This window comes from Simochromis diagramma, unplaced genomic scaffold (assembly GCF_900408965.1).
Source record: "Simochromis diagramma unplaced genomic scaffold, fSimDia1.1 OVJJ01000026.1, whole genome shotgun sequence".
Lineage (NCBI taxonomy): Eukaryota > Metazoa > Chordata > Actinopteri > Cichliformes > Cichlidae > Simochromis > Simochromis diagramma.
The window spans coordinates 7986129-8008075 of record NW_024386985.1 but is presented as its reverse complement, the minus strand read 5'-3'; the positions used below and the strand labels follow the sequence as shown (position 1 = coordinate 8008075).

At 40.3% G+C, this 21947-nt stretch overlaps 1 protein-coding gene across 3 annotated transcripts; it reads right to left on the bottom strand.

Moving 5' to 3' along the window:
* Nucleotides 1–760: 760 nt before the first annotated feature.
* LOC120738743 (sex comb on midleg-like protein 2) lies at nt 761–21501 on the bottom strand. 3 transcript variants are annotated; one of them, XM_040040170.1, is made up of 15 exons: nt 21347–21501; nt 18592–18704; nt 18072–18101; nt 17520–17590; nt 16305–16539; nt 15201–15289; nt 14867–15110; nt 10159–10424; nt 8638–8731; nt 8349–8552; nt 8103–8264; nt 6303–6431; nt 3783–4001; nt 2803–2966; nt 761–2092 (listed from the first exon to the last, which is right to left on the bottom strand). In XM_040040170.1, the coding sequence occupies exons 2-15, from the start codon at nt 18611–18613 to the stop codon at nt 1967–1969; spliced, it is 2055 nt and encodes a 684-aa protein (XP_039896104.1). In that variant the 5' UTR covers nt 18614–18704; nt 21347–21501; the 3' UTR covers nt 761–1966. The 3 variants fall into 3 exon arrangements, with proteins under 3 accessions (XP_039896104.1, XP_039896102.1, XP_039896103.1); XM_040040168.1 differs by having other exon boundaries at nt 3783–4004; nt 21347–21494; XM_040040169.1 differs by lacking the exon at nt 21347–21501 and adding an exon at nt 21218–21315 and having other exon boundaries at nt 3783–4004.
* Between the last annotated feature and the right edge of the window lie 446 nt (nt 21502–21947).

The window sequence follows — 21947 nt, the reverse complement described above, 5'->3', positions numbered from 1 at the left end:
TTGTTATTTACTAGCTAATCTTAAAATGACTTCAGTACAGAAATGAAGCCCAATAATCATGTTTTACAGTCCTGTGGTCTCAGCCTCAGATACTTATCAAATCAAAGCTCATGTAGAAACAAACAAATGAAGCAAAGATTTTCTTTCATTTCTGTCAAATAATGCTGTATGAAACGTTTCCAGCTGTTAGTGTCATGTTTGCTAGGCAACCTGGGCAGCGCGACGGAGGCCAGACCGTCCCATTTCACAAGCCTCTCACTTCCGGCCTTAGCGGTTTTTGAGTATGCGGCCCTTGTGGACCATTAAGGCTGCATACTTAAGGCTGCAGACCCTGAATTGGGATACAGCCTTCATGTCATAAACAAATCAGTCCAGACGTCTATCTTTTCTAAAATTTTAAAGCAAGCATCACCGATGCTGACGTGAGGAGTTTATCAATAAAATTACCGGACTATAACATTTTTGTTTTAAATACACAGAAATTCTCACTTTCCTGAATTTTTAAAACATTTTCCTAAATCAGCAAAACTGACAGCGAGCTTTTATATGTGATCCTGGTTAATCAGATGAAAAAGTCAGTAACAACACATCTTTTTGTTTTTGACAGGTTTATAGAAAAGAAGAGAAAATACACAACATCATAAACACATTGTTTATCTGGTGTGATGACTTGTAATGGACAAGTGATGTTTTGCAACACTTTTTTCAAGTAGTTTAAAGAAGATGAAAGAAGGGGAAGAAATCAACAGCACTTGGATCATGTGTTGACTACGGTATTTATATGGCACAAGTCTTTAAGTAAGGGAAGAGGGTAACAGGAAGTATATTATAAACAGTATGCTACAAAATCTTGTACTAACAAAGATCACATAAACCTGAGAAATATTGTAGGTAAAGCAAGGCAGAGTTTAGTACTGGGAGTATTTGAACTAAAAGCACTGCGTTAACTATTAAAAAGAAGAACCCCCATCCCCCTTTATCTTCACATTTCTAACTTATTTCCTTAAAATATTACGTTTCTACAAAATGTACATTCTGTCGCTGATATTCATGGTTAAACCCATAAAACTGTACACATCTGTTTTCATTGCTAACAGTGATTGTAATGGTCGAAAGTGACAACACTGAGGTCGGACCGATGAGCTTAAATGACACGACTGATAAAAATATTAAGTCAAACTTAACAAAGAAAGCCCTTAGAAATGTCCGATTTGCACTTCCTAAACATTCCCATACGTTGAAATTGATAAACCCTCAACTGGCGTGTGCTTGGGATGCAGACGGTTTGGAGACCACCGAGAATGCCTTGCAGCAGGAGCTGATTCTGCCAGACACTCGTGGGAAAAATCTGAATATAACATAATCGCCTTGACGCCGACAAAGTTCAAGGCAAAGAAAGCTCGTGTGAAAGAAGTGGAATGGGTTCATATTCTTCAGGCAGGCAGATAAACCGCTATACATGATAAAAAATAAAATAAAAATAGCATTCAAACCCTGTGGAGGAATATCTGATGGATCTTTTTCTCAGTATACCAACCCTTCCTTATCGATTTAACAATAACAATTGATATAAGAAGAAACATTCACCATCTTTGGGGGATCCAAAAACCAGGATCAAAAGATTTCTCCTCCATTTAAAAAAAGAAAAAAAAAAAAGAAAAAAGAAAATGTGCGCACATGTGCAATGTAAACACTGCGGGGATTATTTTCCTTTGGGATTTCAGAGTCAGCATGTCTATGAGAGCCGAACAGCTTTTTGTTCACTGATGAGGGGGATGAGGTAATGTGTCAGCAATGCACGGCACACTTTCTCCACTCGCAAAGTCGGGATGACGTTGTAACATCTATCCGCTCCCTCCAGGTGGAGTCTGGAGTAACATGTAACCCCTGCGTGCCCCATGAGTCAGTATGCAAACGCCGGCTCTCTCGGGGCTTATTGCTCGTGGGTTCTGCCGAGATCTCGTAGTTACAGTTTGCCTTGTTTCAGCCTCTCTATGTGATGGCAGAGCTTCAGTGCGGGCCCCAGTTTCAGACCCATATACTTCATGATCATGTCGCTCCGCAGGAGCATCAGAGCTTTGCCATCAATCTCCTGTGGAAACAGACACGGGGACTTGTATTAGAAAAACAGAAACACTGTCATTAGCTTAAATAACCATGCAGTAATTTAAAAAAAAAAAAAAAAAAAAATTCCAATTGAAAACAAATATTTTGGGGGTCTTCAGCAGTGAGTTAGGCCCCAGTTGTGGGGTTTTTATGCTGAAAGTGCATCTCGCTGCTCTGCCTCCAACCCAGAAAGTCTGCTGGGTGCACAGTGTGTTAGATAAAGACCCAGGTGACACTGCCTTCACAATCAGACACAATATCTGTCAAAGGTTTTAATAAATGAATAGGAGAGTGTGCCCAAACCTTTCACTTTATCAGATTGCTGTAACAGCTGGAGTAAAATGAGGTTCATAACTGAACATAACCATGACCATCTTTTCACAGGTGAAACGATGGAAACCTCGAGGCTTATTCTAGATCTTGTTAAATTAAGGCCATCTTTATCATCTTAGCCTGAGCTGCCTTAAATAGAGTGTTTGCAAAGTTTCCTTTCAGATTTAGATCACAGACGATAGAAAACGGGCTTATTGCCGCCATCTGTGGGTAGTTGAAGATGTGCGATTGAATGAAACTGGAGAAGAAGGAGAAAAAGCAATGAAATTACAGACTTCCTTTCAAGATGGTTCTCCACAAACGAGCTCCAGAGTAAAAACGAATACAAACCATAAAAATCGGATTAATTTTTCATTAACTTACATGTTTCCTGAAGAGCTCAGCGTGAGGTGCCAAAGCTGTGGGGTCGGCGTCCCTGACAAACTGCATCACCTCTTCGATGGACCAGGATGAGGGGTTTTTGCTGGGGAACTGCAGACTCTCCCTCTCAGACGCCAGAGCCTCGGGACCTGTGGTGGAGCTGGCAGCTGCACAAAACATTGAAATGGAATTAATTTCTTCTCATGTTCAAACTCCAGTAGCAAATTACAGAGTGACTGGCAGGTTACGTTCATCTGGAACTCTCATTTCTGATTTCCATCTCAGAAAGCTGGAGCTGCCCCACTGACACAACGATCCAAGACAGCGGCAGTTTTAATCTGTAGCTACTGTTGTTTATTTGTAACTCACAAATATTAAATAAGCTATCCACAAACCGCTGATCAGGCTCCATTCATCAAAAGAAAAACCTTTTATGTGGTATTGCTAGTGATGCACAAATGACCATAATAAGAATCAAATCCTCTGAGCCTCCTAGTTGATGAACCGTTGGTAACAAGTTGTTGTGTTTATTATGTTGGCCAAAACATGCTGGGGTCATGCACAGCTGGAGCTTCAACCTCGTACAACAGCTCACAGTCTGCTAATGTGAAAAAAAAACCAAACCCCAAAACAAACTATTTGGAGGTCAAAGTGAGAGAAACAAAAATAAGCATGTTTTATTTTCATGCCTGTTTTGGCTGTGATAGTTTCCCTATTTACTCATTTGGTATAGTAACTTCATTAACACATGGATCACTTAGGATCTGACTTTAACTTCATCAGTGGGGACTACCCATCACGCACTGCTCGCCACTATGGTGAAGTTCATGTCTGAACCATTGGAGAACAGCTGATTACAACTTTATAAGTACATGATTCATTTATGATTATGTAGATTTGCAGCAGAGCACCTTTTATATTGTGTTATTTAAAAGTCTTTTGAAAACACAGGTGTATCTGACACACACAAGCTCTCTCTCTACCTTCGACTCTTCTGAGGGGTTGTGTGGAGCTCATTTCTGCAGGGTTAGACGAAAGGCGGCGCATCGGTGTGCTGCTGCTGTGATGGTAGAGGCTGCTGGCCTGGGAGTGGTACTCCGAGAAACTCCGCATAGTCTGGGGTCGCGGGGTCATGGAGTTGGAGGCGGAGTCCATGTAGCGCTGCTCCTTTATTAAGCCGTTCTCTTCATGGGGCAGAGTCTCTGCTGGAGAGAGAAACAACATGCACAACTTTAAAATGTCATTTTAGACAGAAAGAACACACACAGAATTGTGAATTTGCAGATCAGTGTCTGTAAAAGTAATCCCTGTGAGTCAAAAGCTCAGCGTTCAGAGACGTCTAAACGTCCAGTTTTTTCTACTTTTGGCTCAGTATGAGCTCATACAGTGGATCTCTTTTATATGGTCATCTTAGGCGCACAGATCTGGCTGCACAGTCATTGCGCGCACTGCTTGCTTAATTTTGTTTCTCTACACGTTTTAAGATGGCGCAGACCGTTGAGGGGCAGCCAATCAGAGGAAAGTTTGCCCCAATCCTTTATCACCCACATATCACCGGCTGCCTGTACCCATTTTGTCATTTTGGTTGTAAAACTAATTTTTCAGGAATTAATGGAATTTTCTTTCTAGCCCAAAATGGCCGAGTTAAAGTAATGTGAAGCACAGATGGTAAGATCAGTGTTGCCAACTTAGTGACTTTGTCGCTATATTTAGCGAGTTTTCAGACCCCCTTAGTGACTTCTTTTCTAAAAAGAGACTAGCGACAAATCTGGCGACTTTCTCTGGTGTTATTGGAGACTTATTTATGACGACTTTTTGACGTGAAAGTGCGTATCGCTCTTACTCTCAACAAGCAGCGGTGCTGCGGTGGGAACCTCGCCCGTGCCAAAGCGCTTACGGGCGGAGGATAGTCCTCCCCCAGCTGCTATCAGGGCAGGAGATGTTCACACCTATGCGTCCAAGCGGCAAATGAATCGCGCATGAGCGAAGCCGCAGCTCTCGCACTGACTGTAACGGAGTCCGTTCTTCTTTTACTGTTATGATGTTTTGTGGATCACAAGGTTTAAAACTACTTATAAACACACACACACACACACACACACACACACACACACACACACACACACACACACACACACACACACAGTAACTCCACTAGAGTGCCTATTTCGGGTCACTTTTTTCTTGGTCCAAGCCCGGATAAAGGAGGAGGATTGGAATTGTGACATTACAAAAAAGCAATAATTGGTAAAAGAAATTTTATTTATAGTTCTAAAATCTTTCGAAATGCATTTAGGACGTTTTTTTTTTTACTCACTTTATGTCTTTTCCACGATGTTATTTCTCTCTCCTACAACATAGGTTACAATTACATTAGCATGACCAATTATGCAAATTAGGCGATGACATAATTTAGCGATTTCTAGCGACTTTTAGGACAGCCAATAGCGATTTTCCTTACTGAGGAGTTGGCAACACTGGGTAAGATCGAGGTGGAGCTGATTTTTCTGATTGTGTTCAGACAGTAGTAGCTTGCGAGTGCTATGCACTACCACAATACACTCTATTTCTGTAAAGCTCGTCTTCTCTTCTTTCCAAAACCATTTGAATTTTCTCTTTATCATATTTTTCTCTTTAACGGTGACTGAGTAACGATCAATTAACAAGTGTTTGTGAAATGGGCCCACTGACAGCAAAGTATTCTAGCTGGGTTCAAGAATAAAAATAAAGAAGTGGAAATGAGGATAATAGCCCCCTCCCCTCCCGTAAGCTGAAACAAGCCCAAACAGGCACTCCTAACCACATTAATATCTTAGCAGGCTCTAATTAAACACTGAGATTATGACTGTTTTCCTGGGCTTTGCACTCTTTATCTGCTTTTAATGAGGAAGTGTACTGTGAATCACAGCAGAGCTAACAACAGCAGAGCTATGGGTCACAATAGAGTGAAGCTACAGTGCTGATGTATTCAGATTCAGGCAGTGATTCAGTAACGTCACTTTACTGGGATGATTTCTACCGTAATTGTTTGTGCACTGAAGACTTCCCAGTCTGGGAACACTGGGACAGCTAAGTGAGCTCAACCAGCTCTGTTTGACAGGACCAGAATCACGCAAAGCTAGCCTAGCAGAGACCAAGAATAAGCATACAGAGTCAAAAATGTGTTCTTACCGATTACAAAAAAATAAAAAAATATTTTATACAAGGTTGCGTTTTTCCACAAATTAAGGTTTCTGAATAATTTTAATTTGCTGCCATTTTCAAAAATAATTACATTACATCCTGATGTCAGCTGGTTATGACGTCACTCTGGTGTCAAAGGGCATTTTAATGAAAAAACTGATTTAGGTGTGAACTTGAAAATGAAATCAGCTTGAGGCGTTGCCCACCATCACACAAATCTGATATCATGAAAACTGAACAGTAGACTGCTAACAAACAGACAAACGTAACAGATTACATAATCCCGCTCTTCGGGATAAGATCCGTAAGGAAAGCTGTACCTTCTGAAGGATGAGCTTCAGCACGTAAATGTTTAGGAGACAGCGGCGCTGCATACGGTGGAGAGACTCCAGAGAGACTTCGTTTACTCCCTCTTGCCAGTGATGGCGCGTCCATCACCTCTTCTTTCACTGAAACACAGAAACTCACTTTAACTCACACCAGTGGTTTGTGTATAAATTACACCACCACACAAGATCAAATATCAGTAAAAAGATGGCTGTGTGGCTTCTGAGATGTCTTTAGTTCTCAGTTTGATTGGGCTGTCAGATTTTATCTACAGCCTAGTTGCACAATCTGGATCTAACAAGACACCTGCCATTTTTATTCCAAGAGTGTCGTCACTCCACTAGCCTACATGCTTCATTGCCTGATCAGATACTTTCACACAATCCTAACAAACACTCTTAGTCCATCTGTTTGAGATCCATCTTTTGAAGAGGGCCAAATTTCTCTCAGGAGGGATCTTTGGGTTCCAAGAGCCTCTTTAGCTTTCTTGGAACCATGTTAGTGTTAGCCAGCTCCTCCCAACAGATGACGCACTCGAACTAACGGCTGTTGGCATCCCCACTCCAGCTGAAACCACACAACTGGTTACTACTGACTGTTAGTCAATCGTTAGGTGGTAGGTCCTCTGCACTGGTAGATAGTTGTGGTTTGAGCCACACAAGAAAGCAATCAGGATTTTCCCCCAATTTTTTAATCTCACTGCAGTCAGTCAGCATCTTTGATGTGTCATGCTCTCATTATTCCCACCATCCAGCAGCTGCACAAACTAAACAGGGTTAAGGAGGATTTTTTAGCAGTGGAAATGAGCCCAAAGTTGTGATATACAACTGTATACATGGACATTCCTCACAGCATACCACTTAATCTTAGACCTCAACTACTGTATGTGCAAAAACTACAGGACCACACAGGACAGAATCTATATTTCATGTTCTTTACACAGGTGAAATAAATCCCAGAGCACTACATCTGTGGCTGTAGGATTCTTTGAGATGCTCTCACCTTTCTGTGACAGGAACAGAAACTTACACCACCTTCATTTAGATGTGCTAAGAGTTTGTCCGTCACGTTCCACTTTTTTCAACAATGGCGAATTCAAAATTCCACATTTCATTTTATATCTGAGAAAGTTTAAAGATAATCTCGCTTTTTTTAAATGGATGTGTGGAGTTTCTTCTTCCAGATTATTGCAGCATTTTTCTTTGTGGTGCAAATGAGACGTTACTCTTGCATTACTGCTGGTTTAAAATGCAGCAGTCTGGTTTCTTACTGGTTTTAGTATTTCATCACCCTGATCCTGGCTTCTCTACCTTTCTCTAGACAGCAGAAACGTTGACCCCATATTGTTGCCCGTTCGTAGCATTAGATCATCAGGTTAGGTCTTCCTGCTGCTTCCAAAGTCCAGGATTAAATACGAAGATGATCAACCTTTTGCATTAGAAGCCCTTGATTGTTGAACAACCTGCCTGAGGGGGATGTGGCCCACTGGCATCCCTTCTTTTACTAAACTTCCTTTTATGTAACATCTTCTTCTTATCATCCTCCATCACTTCATATCATTCTGTATTGTCCTTGAAAGTTTCACTTCGGAAAATTTCCTTGGGTATATTTTCTGTTATAGCTGATGGAGTTTTTCCTCTGTTCTAAGTTTTTCATTTTAAACTGGATTTTTTTGCCCTTGTGTCTGTTTTTTTTTTTTAAATTTACCATCCTTGTTTTGCTGGTTTGTCAAAGTATTCTGTAAAAGCAATTTGTAAACAGTGCTATTAAAAATAAAAAGTTGCAGGCTTTACCTGATTTCTTCCTCTCGTAAGCCGAGTAGTGGCTGAACGGCTGGCTGCTGAACAGGTTGTCGCACTGCAGATGACGACACATGGTCTCCAGGAAGCGCAGTACAAAGGAAGCACTGGAAGCTGACGGTAGCCTGACCACACGGACTCCACCATCTGTTCTCACTGTGGTGATGAGAACATGTTTTAGTATTCTATCAATCATCATGCACGGCTGCCTAAGGTGACAATAACAGAACAACTTTATACCTTTGACGACCTCGCCTCCGCCCGAGTCATTCTGCAGAGCGCTGAGCAGGACTTTAGGCTGGTATGCACAGTCTATACATGACTGGACGACCTGCTGGAGCACAGAGTTCACTGGACCTGGTCCAAAGTGGTCAGGTAGATGCTGCATCTGCTTCCTGTCCAGGTGGGGTCCGCAGTTTCCGTGCTTATTAACGTACACACACACTGAAACAACGCAGACACACTGAACTAATCAGACATTCAAATGAGAGCTTTCATTCCGTGCACCAGTAGAGCCGTTAGCGTTTACCTGTCGAAACCACTGAGTTTAGGTTGGCAGGACTTTCCTGTGGCACCTGGATGCTCGGCAGCTGTGTGGAGCCTTGGATCATTTTGGGCTTTCTCTGAAAAACAGATGTTTATAAACAATTTAACAATAAGGAATGTTAAAGTAAAGCTAATTCTTAGTTCTGGGTGTATATGTGTGCTAGGGCAGTAATTATAACCTTGATTAAAGAATTTAAAAAAAAAAAAGTTATGAGGGTAGTGTCTGTATTATGGCTGTAAGTCTGACAAAAATGGTTAAATGTCTTAGATACATGCCCTCCTTTGCAGTGTTTACATCTTTCAGAGCCACGTTTGAAAATCCTGCTCTCACTGAAATAAACTGGGTAGAAAAGTGCACCACTGTGAGTGAAAAGGGGGTGCACCTGATGCATTACACAATAAAACATTAAAGTGATGACATGCTGCTGTAAGCTTTAAGCTCGGTTAAAGCAATGCTCAGTGTTTAAAGGTTTCACAGTGTGGACACATTACAGGCAGATTCCGAAGAGCTTTGTTTTCTTTATATGGAAGCATACTTCCACCTTTCCAGGCTCTCACTACAAATCAAAATGTAATCTGCAAACAATCATAGTCCAAGGAGCCAATCACGACTGCAGTTGCATTTGGTCCATTTTACAGAAATCATAATCACCACAGTTACCAGCTCAGCACACAGACCTGGAAAAACTGAAGCAATTTTGATGTGTAACTTTGTCAGGACACGCAGTTTAAAAGAACATTGGGGTTTTTCATGAAATTATTCAAAGATGTAAATAATGCCCTCCAACATCAACTGCTTGCTGTTTAACCACATTGTTTGGAAAATAGGAAAAAAAACTCCCCGATACTGTTGTTGGGTAGTACTGTTTTCTTGAGCTTGTTGCCTAGAAAAAAAAAAGGAATTTTTGCCACATTTTCGGTGTAGTTTTCATTTCAGGACTGCTGCGGTTGTACGGCAGTTTTCCCAGTTGTTGCATCTATTTTGTGCCTGTGAAAATGAAGCCATTATTGGCGTTCATTGATGATTGTGGACAATCGCTTTCTCATTCCAACATGGATACATTGACTGGATTTCAGTCGAGCATATAAAGCTGGTAAGTCCCTCAATCAGAAGATGTTTTGGATTGTGATAAACGGTTTTAGAATCTTCAGGGTCAGAAAAGTGAAAAAAGCAACAATTTGAACATTTCGGATCATTGTCCATAGTTCTGGCATGAAGCATGTTTTAGTTAGTATGATTCAGATATAATGATAATGACAAGGTCCAAAAACAAAAAGGATTCAGTGATAGTTGAACTGACGTAGCTTGTGTATTAATTTTGTGCTAATCAAGCATGTTTTCCTAAACTAGAAGATGATACCTTTCAAATTGAATTGTCATACATGAGTTTTTGCCCACTAATTGTTCTCTTATAGGCTTTTGTATTTGGGTGTGCTGTACAAGGGAAAATTTAATAAAAATGTGTGGCTGATAACAGATTAAACAGTCAAAGCTGGGCCTCACCTTGCTTCCCGGTTTGGGTCCTCTCTTCTTGTGAACTCGGGGTACCAGCTGTGTGTTTTCAGGTACAGACCCATTTTGGGCTGCAGCTGCCTCGGCCACCGCTTTGAGGAGAGCGATGGTCTCGCTCTTGGGCCGACGGCCTCTGACCCCCTTCCTGACCGGCAAAGGGGGCAGAGGATTGGGGAGTCTGTAGGGGGACTGCATGGATCGCCGACTCGGTTTAGAGGGCGACGAGGGAAGAATCTGCAGGTGCTTCGGCAGAGTAACTGCAAGAAAAACAAATGGAGTCAATGAAAATATGTCCTTGGAATAAAACGTGCATAAAAATGTAAAAATAGGATATTAAAAAACAAACAAAACGAAAGCAAAACAGATGACATGCAGGTCATGCATATGGACAGGGCTGTCAAAGGGTGTTCCTCAGGTCCCTCGGGTCAGCGCTCAAACACTACAAAAATATCTTACTGCTGCCTCCAGTACCATCTGGACCCTGAACTGGCTCCCAGTCAAATAAATAGGAACTCATGCTGAATGTTTTTTCTTAATTTAAAAAATAAATAAATTTTAAAAAAAAAATATTCGGGGTGCCAGCCTAGGATAGGATAGCATAATGTTACTGAAAATGACACAGGGAGCGCCCCAAATCAAAATAATATTGTGTATCATTCGAACAGAAGCCAGTTTTAAACAAAGTGTTTTTGGATCCATACAAAAAATTTCACCAAGTGAAAGTTTCATGAAATGCTGTAATCTTTGCAGTTTTTGTGTTTCTCTAACCAACAGCACAGACACAACAGCTAATAAGCTACAAAGCCAGAATGACCAGTTCACTGGTTTTGGTGGGTGTTTATATGTGCAGTGATTTCTGTTTCCCTTCTTCTAAACTCTCAACATACTGGAAAAAACAAAACAAAAACAAAAAACTACCACATACCCACACAAAGCAACAGCCCATGTATCCAACAAGTAAATACTTGTGTTTGTGTGTGTACTAAAGAATACCTAACAATAGCAACGTGCAGAGAAACAAGTGATAAAAATGCTTTTCAAGGTTCTTAAGTACACAGACCAAATAGTAGTAGGGAAAGACTTTTTCCAGCTTTTAAAGTAGTCTCGGGGCTCATGTATGACACAGAAAACTAAAGAGGGCTTTAAGTCTTTCATCTGTTCTGTGGTTGATAATCTTATCCACTATATAAGGAGTGCTGGTGCAGTAGAGACTACACTGAGCAGCTTTTATGTAAACATATATTCTTCCATGTAAACAGGTACGTAGTGAAGAATATAAATCCCATTCCTCCTCCTCTTTCCTGCTGCTGCTTTCCTCCCCTCCCACTTGTAATTCTGTCCGTTTCATCCCAGCCACCCTAACAGACACGCACACAAACGTAACAGGCCTCCATACTGATCTGCAGCTTCACACACAATACACCGCTCGTCTCCTACGACTGTTGGCTCGGGGCTTCTGACGCTCTCATTTCTGAACTTAGCCGCAGTCTACAAAGAGGACCACGTCAAAAAGTAGACATTAAGATGATATAGAAGCGCCGTAGAAAGGAAATCAATCCAGATCGAGCATGTTGTGTGTGTGAAGCAACAAACTCACAATCAGAGACAGTGCAGGACTACCGGTCTACTTCTTATTAATCCAACTGTAAAAACAATGGCTGTGGAGCATTTCCTGTCACCAGCTCTGCATGTTGAAGTCAGGAATGAGGGAATCTGAGGACTTGTTGACAAGAAAGTCATCCCAGATAATCCTCCTTTCTAACTTAAATATTTACCACAATTTACAAAACGACCTTCATGTTTCACGTTTTATTTAATATGAGCTAAAACCAGCAGCTGACACCACAAAGTTATCAGGAAAGTTCCCTGCAGTCACAGATTGACCACTTTCTACAGCCAGAGGAGTTACAGCCTGCTGGCCATTGGAGAAAGTGCAGGTTTTAGGCATTGGCCAGAAGCTCCGTAATAAATGGGAGCATGCAGATTGTTCAATGGTTCTTTAAAAATTAAAATAATTATTTAAAACAGCTTGTAGACAAAAAGTCAGTTTAGTTTTTGTAAATACAGTCTCAATTTCAAAGCATTTTAACTGTTCTTACACTGAAGCCAGTTTTATCCATTAACTATCACTGCATGCTGATAGGACGGTTAAGGACTGTGGTGGTTGAAGAAGTGTGAAGATATGTGTGAATGTGTGTGTGAATGGGTGAATGACTGAATGTAGTGTAAAGCGCTTTGGGGTCCTTAGGGACTGAGTAAAGCGCTATACAAATGCAGGCCATTTACCATATCTTACACCTATCAAAATCCACCCAAAAAATCCACAAACAAAAGCTGTTGGTGCTATGGTTAGCTACAACTTCACAGCATCCCATTAATTCTGGGCCATTTCATAACATTCGCCTATGACACACACAATACACCCCCACCACCCACACACACCCACCCACAAAAAAAGAAGGACATTTCTGTGCTTTATCTGCTTGTCTTCTAGCTAAACTCTGACTTTCCACTTTAATGCCATATGGATTCATTTATAAAGCCTTCCGAGAGTTTAGTGAAGAAATACCCACCGCCTTTGTTTAACAACACAACTGAATAACCACCAAAACCACCAGCCCAGCCTAAGATGGCCATAATCACAACCACACAACTGAAATAACAACGGTAATATGGTAATATTCATCCACTCTCCTCAACCAACATATAAATCAAGTATACCGCTTTGAGGTTTGAGCCTTTCAGCATTACTGCCACATATAGTTGCCACACTTACAGTTTGATTATTTGTTGCATTAATTCCCTTTACTTTTTCTTTTCAGTTACCAATCTGCTGCTCCCTTGTTGAGGGTGGAGCTGTTAATAAGAGGACCAAACCATCCTCTGCAACAGCATGGGGCCAATGGACTTTCTTTGCATGGAATTTAGTGAGTGTTCCTATAGTTTAACCCCTTTTTATTTAGAATGGTTTGCTCTGCTACTTTATAGTTTGTTTATTTACGTTCTTGTTTTGTACATTTTTAGGTCTATACCTATTTCATATTCCTGTGTACTTCTGATATATTTTTTTATTTTCTTGGGTTAAATAAAACCCTTTCTTCACACTCGCCAAATCTGAGCATTAGTTAGGTAGTTTTTGGGTCAAGGCGCGGTGACTGAGTGGGTGAGTTCTGTGGAAGTCTACAGAGAAATCATCAGCCCTGAGCTCTGTAAACACTTTCCTGATGAGTTCATGGGCTCATTTATTTTGTTTCACATTGAATAAAACATTAGGTTCATTTTGTAAAATTACAGTTATTTTAACAGCTAGAAAAGCAAAACAGTTAACAATCTTGTCTGACAAATCATTAGCCAATCGGCATGTAGTTTTTTTCTTGTCACATTTCAAAAAACCAAGATGGCAATGATGAAAACGCTCATCTCTATGTTTAATGACGGGACTGCACTAATTAACAGGTGAGATCACAGTGGCTCACATCCATCTTTTATAGTGTTTATGGGGACAGCACAGTGAGAACTGCTTGTCTAGCTCAGCTAGTTTGATGGAAAATCTGCTTGGGAGTGTAGTGGTTTAAGCATTTGCCTAACAAGCAAAAGATCCCTGGTTCAATCCTGAAAGAAAGCAGGATTGGGATTGCATTAGGAAGGTCACCAAATCAAACATGTGGAGCAATGCCTTATGAATAAGCAAGCAGCCAAAAGTAGCTGCTTCTTCACTTATGAGTCATTGATCTGGGAAGCTCATCTCACATATATCCGGCAAGCAGCACATTCTGAACAATTTGTACATGTTTCATAGTTTTACTTTTACTGTGCTGTGGTGAGGCAACAGTTAAGAAAGATGGCAAGTTCATTCAATGTCCAGCTCTTCTGCCAATGCAGCGATCAGCTGCAGACACTCCTCTTGAATTGAGTGTAAGGTTGCCACGTATGGAGACAGTTTGATACAGTATGCATTGTGAAGATATAGACTGAAAAAGTAAACTTAAGGAACTTCACATGAAGACATGAAACCTATGGGTGGATGTATTCCAGTTTGAGGGAAATACAAATTATCCAATTTTCCAGACAGAAATGGTAAAATGGAGGGTTACTGGAAGATTACATTTTCCAGTAATAAAATGGGAATGTTTGCAGCTGTGCTTTTTAAGCAGTACACCTGTGACTGTGTCCTTTGATTGGTTGGTCCCTGTCACTTGGTGTCACTTGGTGGTTTATATTTTTTCTTTCCTCTCATCTCTCAGAGAGAGGTGGAAGAAGTGTAAAAGACCTTTATATAACTTCTAAGAGCCATAATATCACTCACTGAAATCCATATTCAAATCTATATTCATGCACATATCCAAATCTGTTATTCTTCTAAAATATGTGCATTTATATGTAATGTAATCACACATACAGAGGCAAACCTCAAGTCTTTTCTACTGTGTGCTCAGCACCTGTTAAAAATTACCCTGTGTATATTTTCCTCTGTCAGACTAAGCAACAAGACAACATGATTAATGTTAATTGCGTTTATATTTATCTAACTGTGGGTGTAATTTCCGGGCTGGTGTGTGGGGGAGAGGAGGAGTGTGCTGCAACTAAATGAGCATGAATGAAAGATTGATTACAAACAATAGCATCTGCCTCAAACCGCATTATTTACAGCAGTGAGGAATGCGCAGATGTCTGCTGCCCCCTACAGTCGAAGACTTACCACTGTTGCCGGGTGGCTGAAGGCTGTGCTTAGTGAGGGAGCACCAGCCTACCGGGAAGATGTCTCGGGAGTCGTACTTGCACCAGTAGTCAAAGGCGCCCCGCCAACCGTCAAACATGATGAAGACCTCATCGCCCTTCACTTCTCCAATTGTGGCGGGGCAGATGAGGTACGGGTTCTTCTTGTCCACCGCCTCCAGCTTCATGCCTGGCTTAAAGCTATTCTGAGGGGGTCTTGGTGGTTCCTGGAAATAAAGGCAACGTCCTCATTCGTCATTGCAGCAGCTTTTAAATACTTTATACTTTTTAAAAAGGTTTTCAAAGGTAATACAAACCTTTTTAAAGGCTGTTACTGGTGCCATCTCTGCTCCATTTAAGGTTCTCAGCAGAAACATGGGCCAAGAGGAGGCATTCATCCGAAATCCTGAAAAGACAGGAATTTAGGCTTAAAACCAAGTTGAACTAATGCAGAAGACAGAAGTTACTGTTATTAGTAGACCTTGTTATTTAGTCAGTGCTGCTTGTTAGGCAGCATTATGGTATGTTCACATCAAAATTCCACTTTGTCCATACAAATGTTTAGACCTTTCTGCAACCCCTAAATATTTTCCCCGAACAGTCAACGGAAGCACTTCAATGATAGCTGGAACAAATAACATATTTCCAGAACATACCAGAAAGTCCGAAGATTTCACCCACTTTTCTCCGAGCTCGCTCATTTTTTACTGTCTAAAAGCGAAATTGAATCAAGCAACTCTTGTTCTCGACTTTGTTGCCATCAGTCGAGTCAGCAGCTTGTGGGCTGACAGGCTTTTAAACACAGCAACAAAAGAGTTTGTCTGCATTTTAAATCACGCATTTGAATCATGTTAACTTGTATCTTTGATCTACAGATAGATTATGTATCGAGTGTTTATTAAAATAGACTTTTTAAAAAATACTGTGACGTAAGGCCCTCGTTGTGGGAAGTTAGTTTATTAGGTTTCAGGAGACTCTAAATGCTCAGCATCAGTTTTTTCTACTCTTTAATACTGATGATGTAAATGAGACAGGATATTCCTAAAATAGTCAATTTAGGCACACAGCTCTGTTGCTAAAAAATCTTCTGTTTGTGATGGGTAGCTAAACAGAATACGCACTAAAACAGCTTGTTTCAGACAAAAGATAAACTGGGGGTCTGCACAGAGGCCCAATATGAGCTAAATAAAAATGTACAATATGATGAAAGCAATCCTGTCACCATGTATTTTTATTTTAAAAATATTCCAAACATAATTCTTCACATGTCTGACATTGTCTTGACTTCAGGTTGTAAAAAGTCAAAATAATGATGTCATGGGAGTTAAGTCTTCCTTATTGAATAATTTGCAGCTCATGTTGTGTGTATTGTTACTAAAGACAAAATCAAAACCTTGTATGTGCTTCTTTCCAATTCTTACCCAGCGGCGGCTGCAGCATATCTCCATTCTTCTCACAGGTGCCGATAGGCTGGATATCAGAGGAGTCGACTAGTCTCCAGAAGTCATTGCTGTTATCACTGCCGTCCAGACGGAGGCGCAGACGGACCCCAGTAATACCCATCACTGTGGCAATGCAAACTGAGGTGGAGTTGCGTGGGTCGTGAGCTTCAAGCTTCATTCCCACCTTGAAGTCGTTGGTAGGTGGGACTCTAACCTGAAGATAACAGAAAAATGTCACGAGTGTGGTTGCTGTAATCACAGCAAACAAACATGTTTTTGAACTCTCTATACAGTCTAACAAAAGCTGTCCCAGTACACCCAGTATGAGGTGTTGGGAGCATAAAAAACAAGTATCCAAATGAAGAGAATTTACTGAATCACTGTCCCTAACTGCCTGAATCCAAATACATCAGCACTGAAACCTCACTCAGTGGTGATCCCACAGCTTTGTTACTAGCTCTGCTGTGATTCACAATACACTTCCTTGTTAAAACCACATAAAAAGGGTGCAAAACCCACACAAACAATCACAATCGAGGGCTTGTCTAGACCTGTATTTGCTTAGATTCTTAGATTCTACTAAAGTAGCTCTGAATGATTTACAATTCAAAATAATCCTTATTTATCTTACACTAGCCTATCTTACACTTGGTGCAGGCCCTCTGTTTGTCCTGTCTGAAACAATTGATCTGATTGGCAGGTCTAAGCAGCATGTAACTGGGACTGCTGCACTCACACTCAGACAGCCGCATACCGGTCCAGAGTTCATGCATGAAAACAGTCTTTCAGCCCTTCATCAGACCGTTGAAACATTTAGTCAGTGCACCATTGATGTGACCCAGCTGATTAACATCGGCCAAAGCCATTTATAAACTTCATCTTATTTCCCGATTCCAGTGTCACTCAACGAGGCGATATCCCTTACATTTACATTTTCCTCTAAGACACTGGGTCTATATTCATGCAAATGGACCTCAGCAAATGTTTCACTAGACTAGCTGGGGCTCACTTCCTCCAAGGCTGAAAACTGCAGGTCCAGGTTACTCTGGAATGTTTTCTTGAGAACAACTCCAGAATGATCACAGTTTTTGTTATTTCAAATAAATACATTTGTCAGTAATCCTGCTAACACACAAACCAAACCAGTCACATGACCATGGCTTTGGTAGCATTTATAAACTCAGGAGGACATACCTGACGAAAACAGGTTGCTGGTGCTGGTATCGATGATGTTTCCTTGAGATATTCTTCCCAGCTAAAAGCATCTAAAGAGAAACAACGAGAAAGCGATGTGAGAAAGTGAAAGTGTATTTCATCTATTAAATATATCAGTTATTAAATATTACAGAAATGAATATCCTTGTGCAAAAGCTTGAAATAAAACTGATTATCAGTGTGTGAAATGTGACATTATACCATGATTTTAGTCCATCTATACAAGCCACACAACTGAGCTTCTCATTTCTTAAAACACTGAGAACAAAATCTCAATAATGACAAGAAATGAAGAACATCTCTTGTGGATGTTTAGCAGTATGTGATACAAACAAACCTCTCTCTGTTGCAACGGCTTGTCATTAAAAGCTCATGAGGAAGTTACATAAAACAACTATAATCCTGCTCTGATTACATAAATACCTATTAGAGTGCATCTTGTGTTTCATCAACTTCATCATGTCTGAGAGTTAAACACGAGAATGAAGTGAATCCTTTCACAATTTAAAAAAAAACTTGAAGGGGTCATACCTGATTTCTCTTTTTTGGCTTCTTTCTGATCTAAAAATTACAAAGACAACAACAAAAGAAATTTAGAAACATTTTAAACCCCTATATCTTACTTCAGGCAATGTAGGCATTACAATACATTTTCCTTATAAATTTAACTTATATTACAAGCTTTAAATTACAGTCTGAACACAGAACATATTCATAATTATGGAATGTAATAGAGTATAGGCACCCTCTGTTAATTATAGCCATTTTATAAACAAAAAAGGTTAATTTTTCTAGGATAAGTGAAGCCCCGATTAATAGAACTGGTTAGAATATGAATTTAGTCACAATATGGGTGGTTTTCCTTTTTGGCTCAAGCCAAAACTTGTTTGGGTGGGTGCCACATACCCTACAATCTGTGTAACAAACATTTACAAACATCTGAGGGAAACTACTACCAGTTTCTTTTTTTACATTATGAAAAAAAACCCATTTTTTTCCATTTTGTATAAGCACAAGTATCAGCTTCCTCAAACAAATGAAAGGTCCTTGCCTTTTAGCGGCGTTTTCCCCATGGTGACAGATGACCAATGTGGCACTTTTATGGTGATGAACAAGGTGCCAGATGATCAACCGACTTGTTTCCGTATTCTCTGAAAGTTTGTCCTGAAAACACAAAAATGGATCATTTGGGACAGAAACAAGACAGAAACGCCTCAAAAATATTGAAATAACAACAAGGCAATTTGTCCAAAGCAGAACATCCAACTCGAGGGAGTGTTCGAGCTGAAAATTCCAATTGTGAATTTAGGAATTCCAGCTTCCCACTTCAAATGTTACGTAGCATAAGACTCAAAGAGAGGAATAAAAGATGTGCAATTTAGCAAATGAGAAACTGGGATGGACAACTAAAGCCTGACTTATTATACTCCTTCTACATCTATTTGCGCAGGTATTTGGCTACAGAGAGTGAAGTATTATGGGTATTTAAGAAATGCAGACGACTGCCTGCAGACCTCTAAAAAAAACGAATAGAGAAAAAAAAAACGATGCACCAAACTAGTATCTGGACTGAATATCTGGCAAATATGACATCTTTGTTTTGTGTTAACTTCATCGAGAAGAAGCTAACACAGCATGGAAGAACGGTCAGGTTTGGGGGTCAGGTTTTTACTGTTTGGGAATGGTCCCAGTCTTCCTCAGTGTCAGAGTACCAGGTTATTTATTGATCACAGATAGATATTTGGTATCAGCAGATATCAACATCTATGGTAGTGATATCAGAAAATGAAAATCTTGATTGGTACATCCGTTACAGCAGAATGAAAGAAAACAAAAAAAACAAACATGAATCCTCCTGATCCTCGAAGCGGTTAACGCCACCATTATCAACATGAAGTGACAGATCCGTGTTGGAGTGAGTGAAGGTATTCAGCCATGAAATCAGGGCAAGGCAACAGGTAGAGCCCACATGGCACGTATTTCACCTAATGCCTTCTTAAATCTCTACCATCCAATCTAAATTTCTGTGCACCTCAGGTTTGTTGCAGCAGCCTTTTTTGGTGCCGTGATGTTCCCTCTCACTCTCTTACATGATTAGCATATCGATAAATGGTTGTTACTTCTGCTTGATCCATCAGAGATTTCCCCTAATTTGCATAATTTCCAACTGGCTGTAGGGAACTGAAAGGGAATGTTACCTGTTAAGTACAATATGTATATTAGTACTGAGCAGTTATTAATAATATCCCTGTGCACCTTTAAGGCTGAGACAGACTGGAGGGTGAGACCTTTTCTTTCAGTGCATATTAACTTTAATTATCTTTACCTTTTTTTTACTGCAGCTACTCTGTGGGCACTGACTGTAACAGTATTTGTGAACTGACACAATAAAAGGCTGAACAGCTTTTGCTCTGAGGTTTCGAGAGTCTGTCTCTGTCTATATTAACCATCCCTGTGTTATTCTTTTAGAGAACTAATGTGCAGATGTTAATTCCAGCTGTTCCTCAGCCTGCTGAAATAATCACAGCAGCTGCTGCTTATGGGTTGGAACAAATTAAACTTCTAAATATTAGCGTTTAGTTCATTATGCTCCTTTTTTATGTGAGATCATTTACAATTGTTTACATCTACAGTCATCTCAGAGAGAGAGGAGATGCCAGCATCGGAATAGGGACTAAAATCAGCAGACCTTAAGTTACTAATCAGCTCAACTGACATTTAGCATTTAATATGCTAAAAAACCAGTTGATTCTGAGGAGGTCAGGCATGAGCTTATAGTTTTAAATGAATAGTGGAGATGTCCCTAAAAATAGCCCACATAGTAAAAGTATGAAGGTAGGCAAAGGATACTGTGGTTAGCAAAACGGAAATCAACCTTTTTTCGTAAAGTAAAAAACCATCAGAACCTCTTTCGCGTACAGTATTGTGGTTTTCCAGTAATGGGTCACTCCCACGGAGACAGGAAGCCTCGTACAAGGTGGGTTTTTTTCATGAGGTTCAGCTACAACCGGGCCTGTGGTGGGACAGCCCATACGACACAGTCTGCAACTTTGTGTACATTCCCTCAGTTTCATTCCCAAAACATCTGTAGAATGTAACTAACTCCACCACCAGGAGTCCCGTAAGTTAGTGAGTTTGGTATAAAGAAAGCACAACAGCTGTTCTAGGTCAGCAAATAAAAGCTGCGTGCCCTCCCCTCAAATTTACAGTAGAAACACGGTCTCAGTCATTGAGGTAATATTAGCCACGCTGAATGCCTATTATAATGACGCTAATAACGCCCCGCCTATGAGCTAAATTAACGTTACATCGACCCAAGAGGTTATTATTCACAACACCTACATTTATAACCTCATAATTACCTACAGCCAGAACTACATTTTCTAATTTTTACTCTCAGCTGGTTATGTCGCCTCACCCACCAGCCTTTTAATGTTAACTTGGATTGTAACAGCTAGCGAGGCTACATGTCGAGGCAGGAAGGTATAATTTAATTAATTTATCATAACGCCGAGTTTTAAAGTGTTCCATATATGATGTATATATGATATATAATGCATCTCTGCTCTCTGTTGTGTAACATTAACGGTTTCAGGTAATAGTCTAGGCCCAATGTTGACAACTGGAACTGCTTGTATGTTAGCTACCGCTGCTGGCTAATAACTAGGTTGGCTAACCTTAGCGTTAACCCTCTGAGAACAGTTTCTTCCACAGTATCGGAGAGAATCGCACGTAGGCAGGATTGAGAAGCTTCCACGGATAATTTCCCCAAACTCCAACTCATTCATTCTGAAGTATTAACTTACAAGTGCCTTCTTTTTTCGACTGAAGATCCACTTTTTTTCTATTCGTCAGCTGCCATTTTTTCACGAATGTAGTGTATCCTTACACGTACGTAATATATGCCAAAGATTGTGCTGAGAGGAGAGTACAGCTACGACACGGGGGCTGACTGCAGGAGGAGTAGTTCAATGGCCAATGAATTCGCTTGCTGCTCACAGTAGTAGCCAATCAGGAAAAGACTCAAATAATTTGTCCAATAAGAATCCGGACTGCATTGGCTGTAGTTTCAGCTTCAAAAAACTTGTATGAGTGATCCACTTCAGCGTTCCTTCCTCTTTACAGGGTCTTTCTCTTGTGTCCCCCAGCTGTGGTTCAAAACTGAAAAACTGTAAACATGTAAGAAAACGCCTCGAATAAACAATGTAAGATAAGTGGTCTGGTCTTTAAATACGTAAGGCCAAAACTACAGAACAGAAAATAGTAAAAAGAAAAATAATTAATGCAAAATGCTAAATTCGTATTATAATATAATATAATATAATATAATATAATATCATGAAAAGCAGTAAGTACATTTGGAGCAGAACTAAAGCCCTGTCCTAAATAAAAACTGTTTATGTTAGT

Coding starts and splice junctions, on each gene's coding strand:
- LOC120738743 (XM_040040168.1), bottom strand. CDS start 18,613: ATGGGGAAAACGCCGCTAAAAG. Junction 17,591..18,071: donor AGCCAAAAAAGAGAAATCAG/GTATGACCCCTT, acceptor GTTTCTCTTTAG/ATGCTTTTAGCTGGGAAGAA. Junction 2,093..2,802: donor CTGAGCTCTTCAGGAAACAT/GTAAGTTAATGA, acceptor CTGTTTCCACAG/GAGATTGATGGCAAAGCTCT.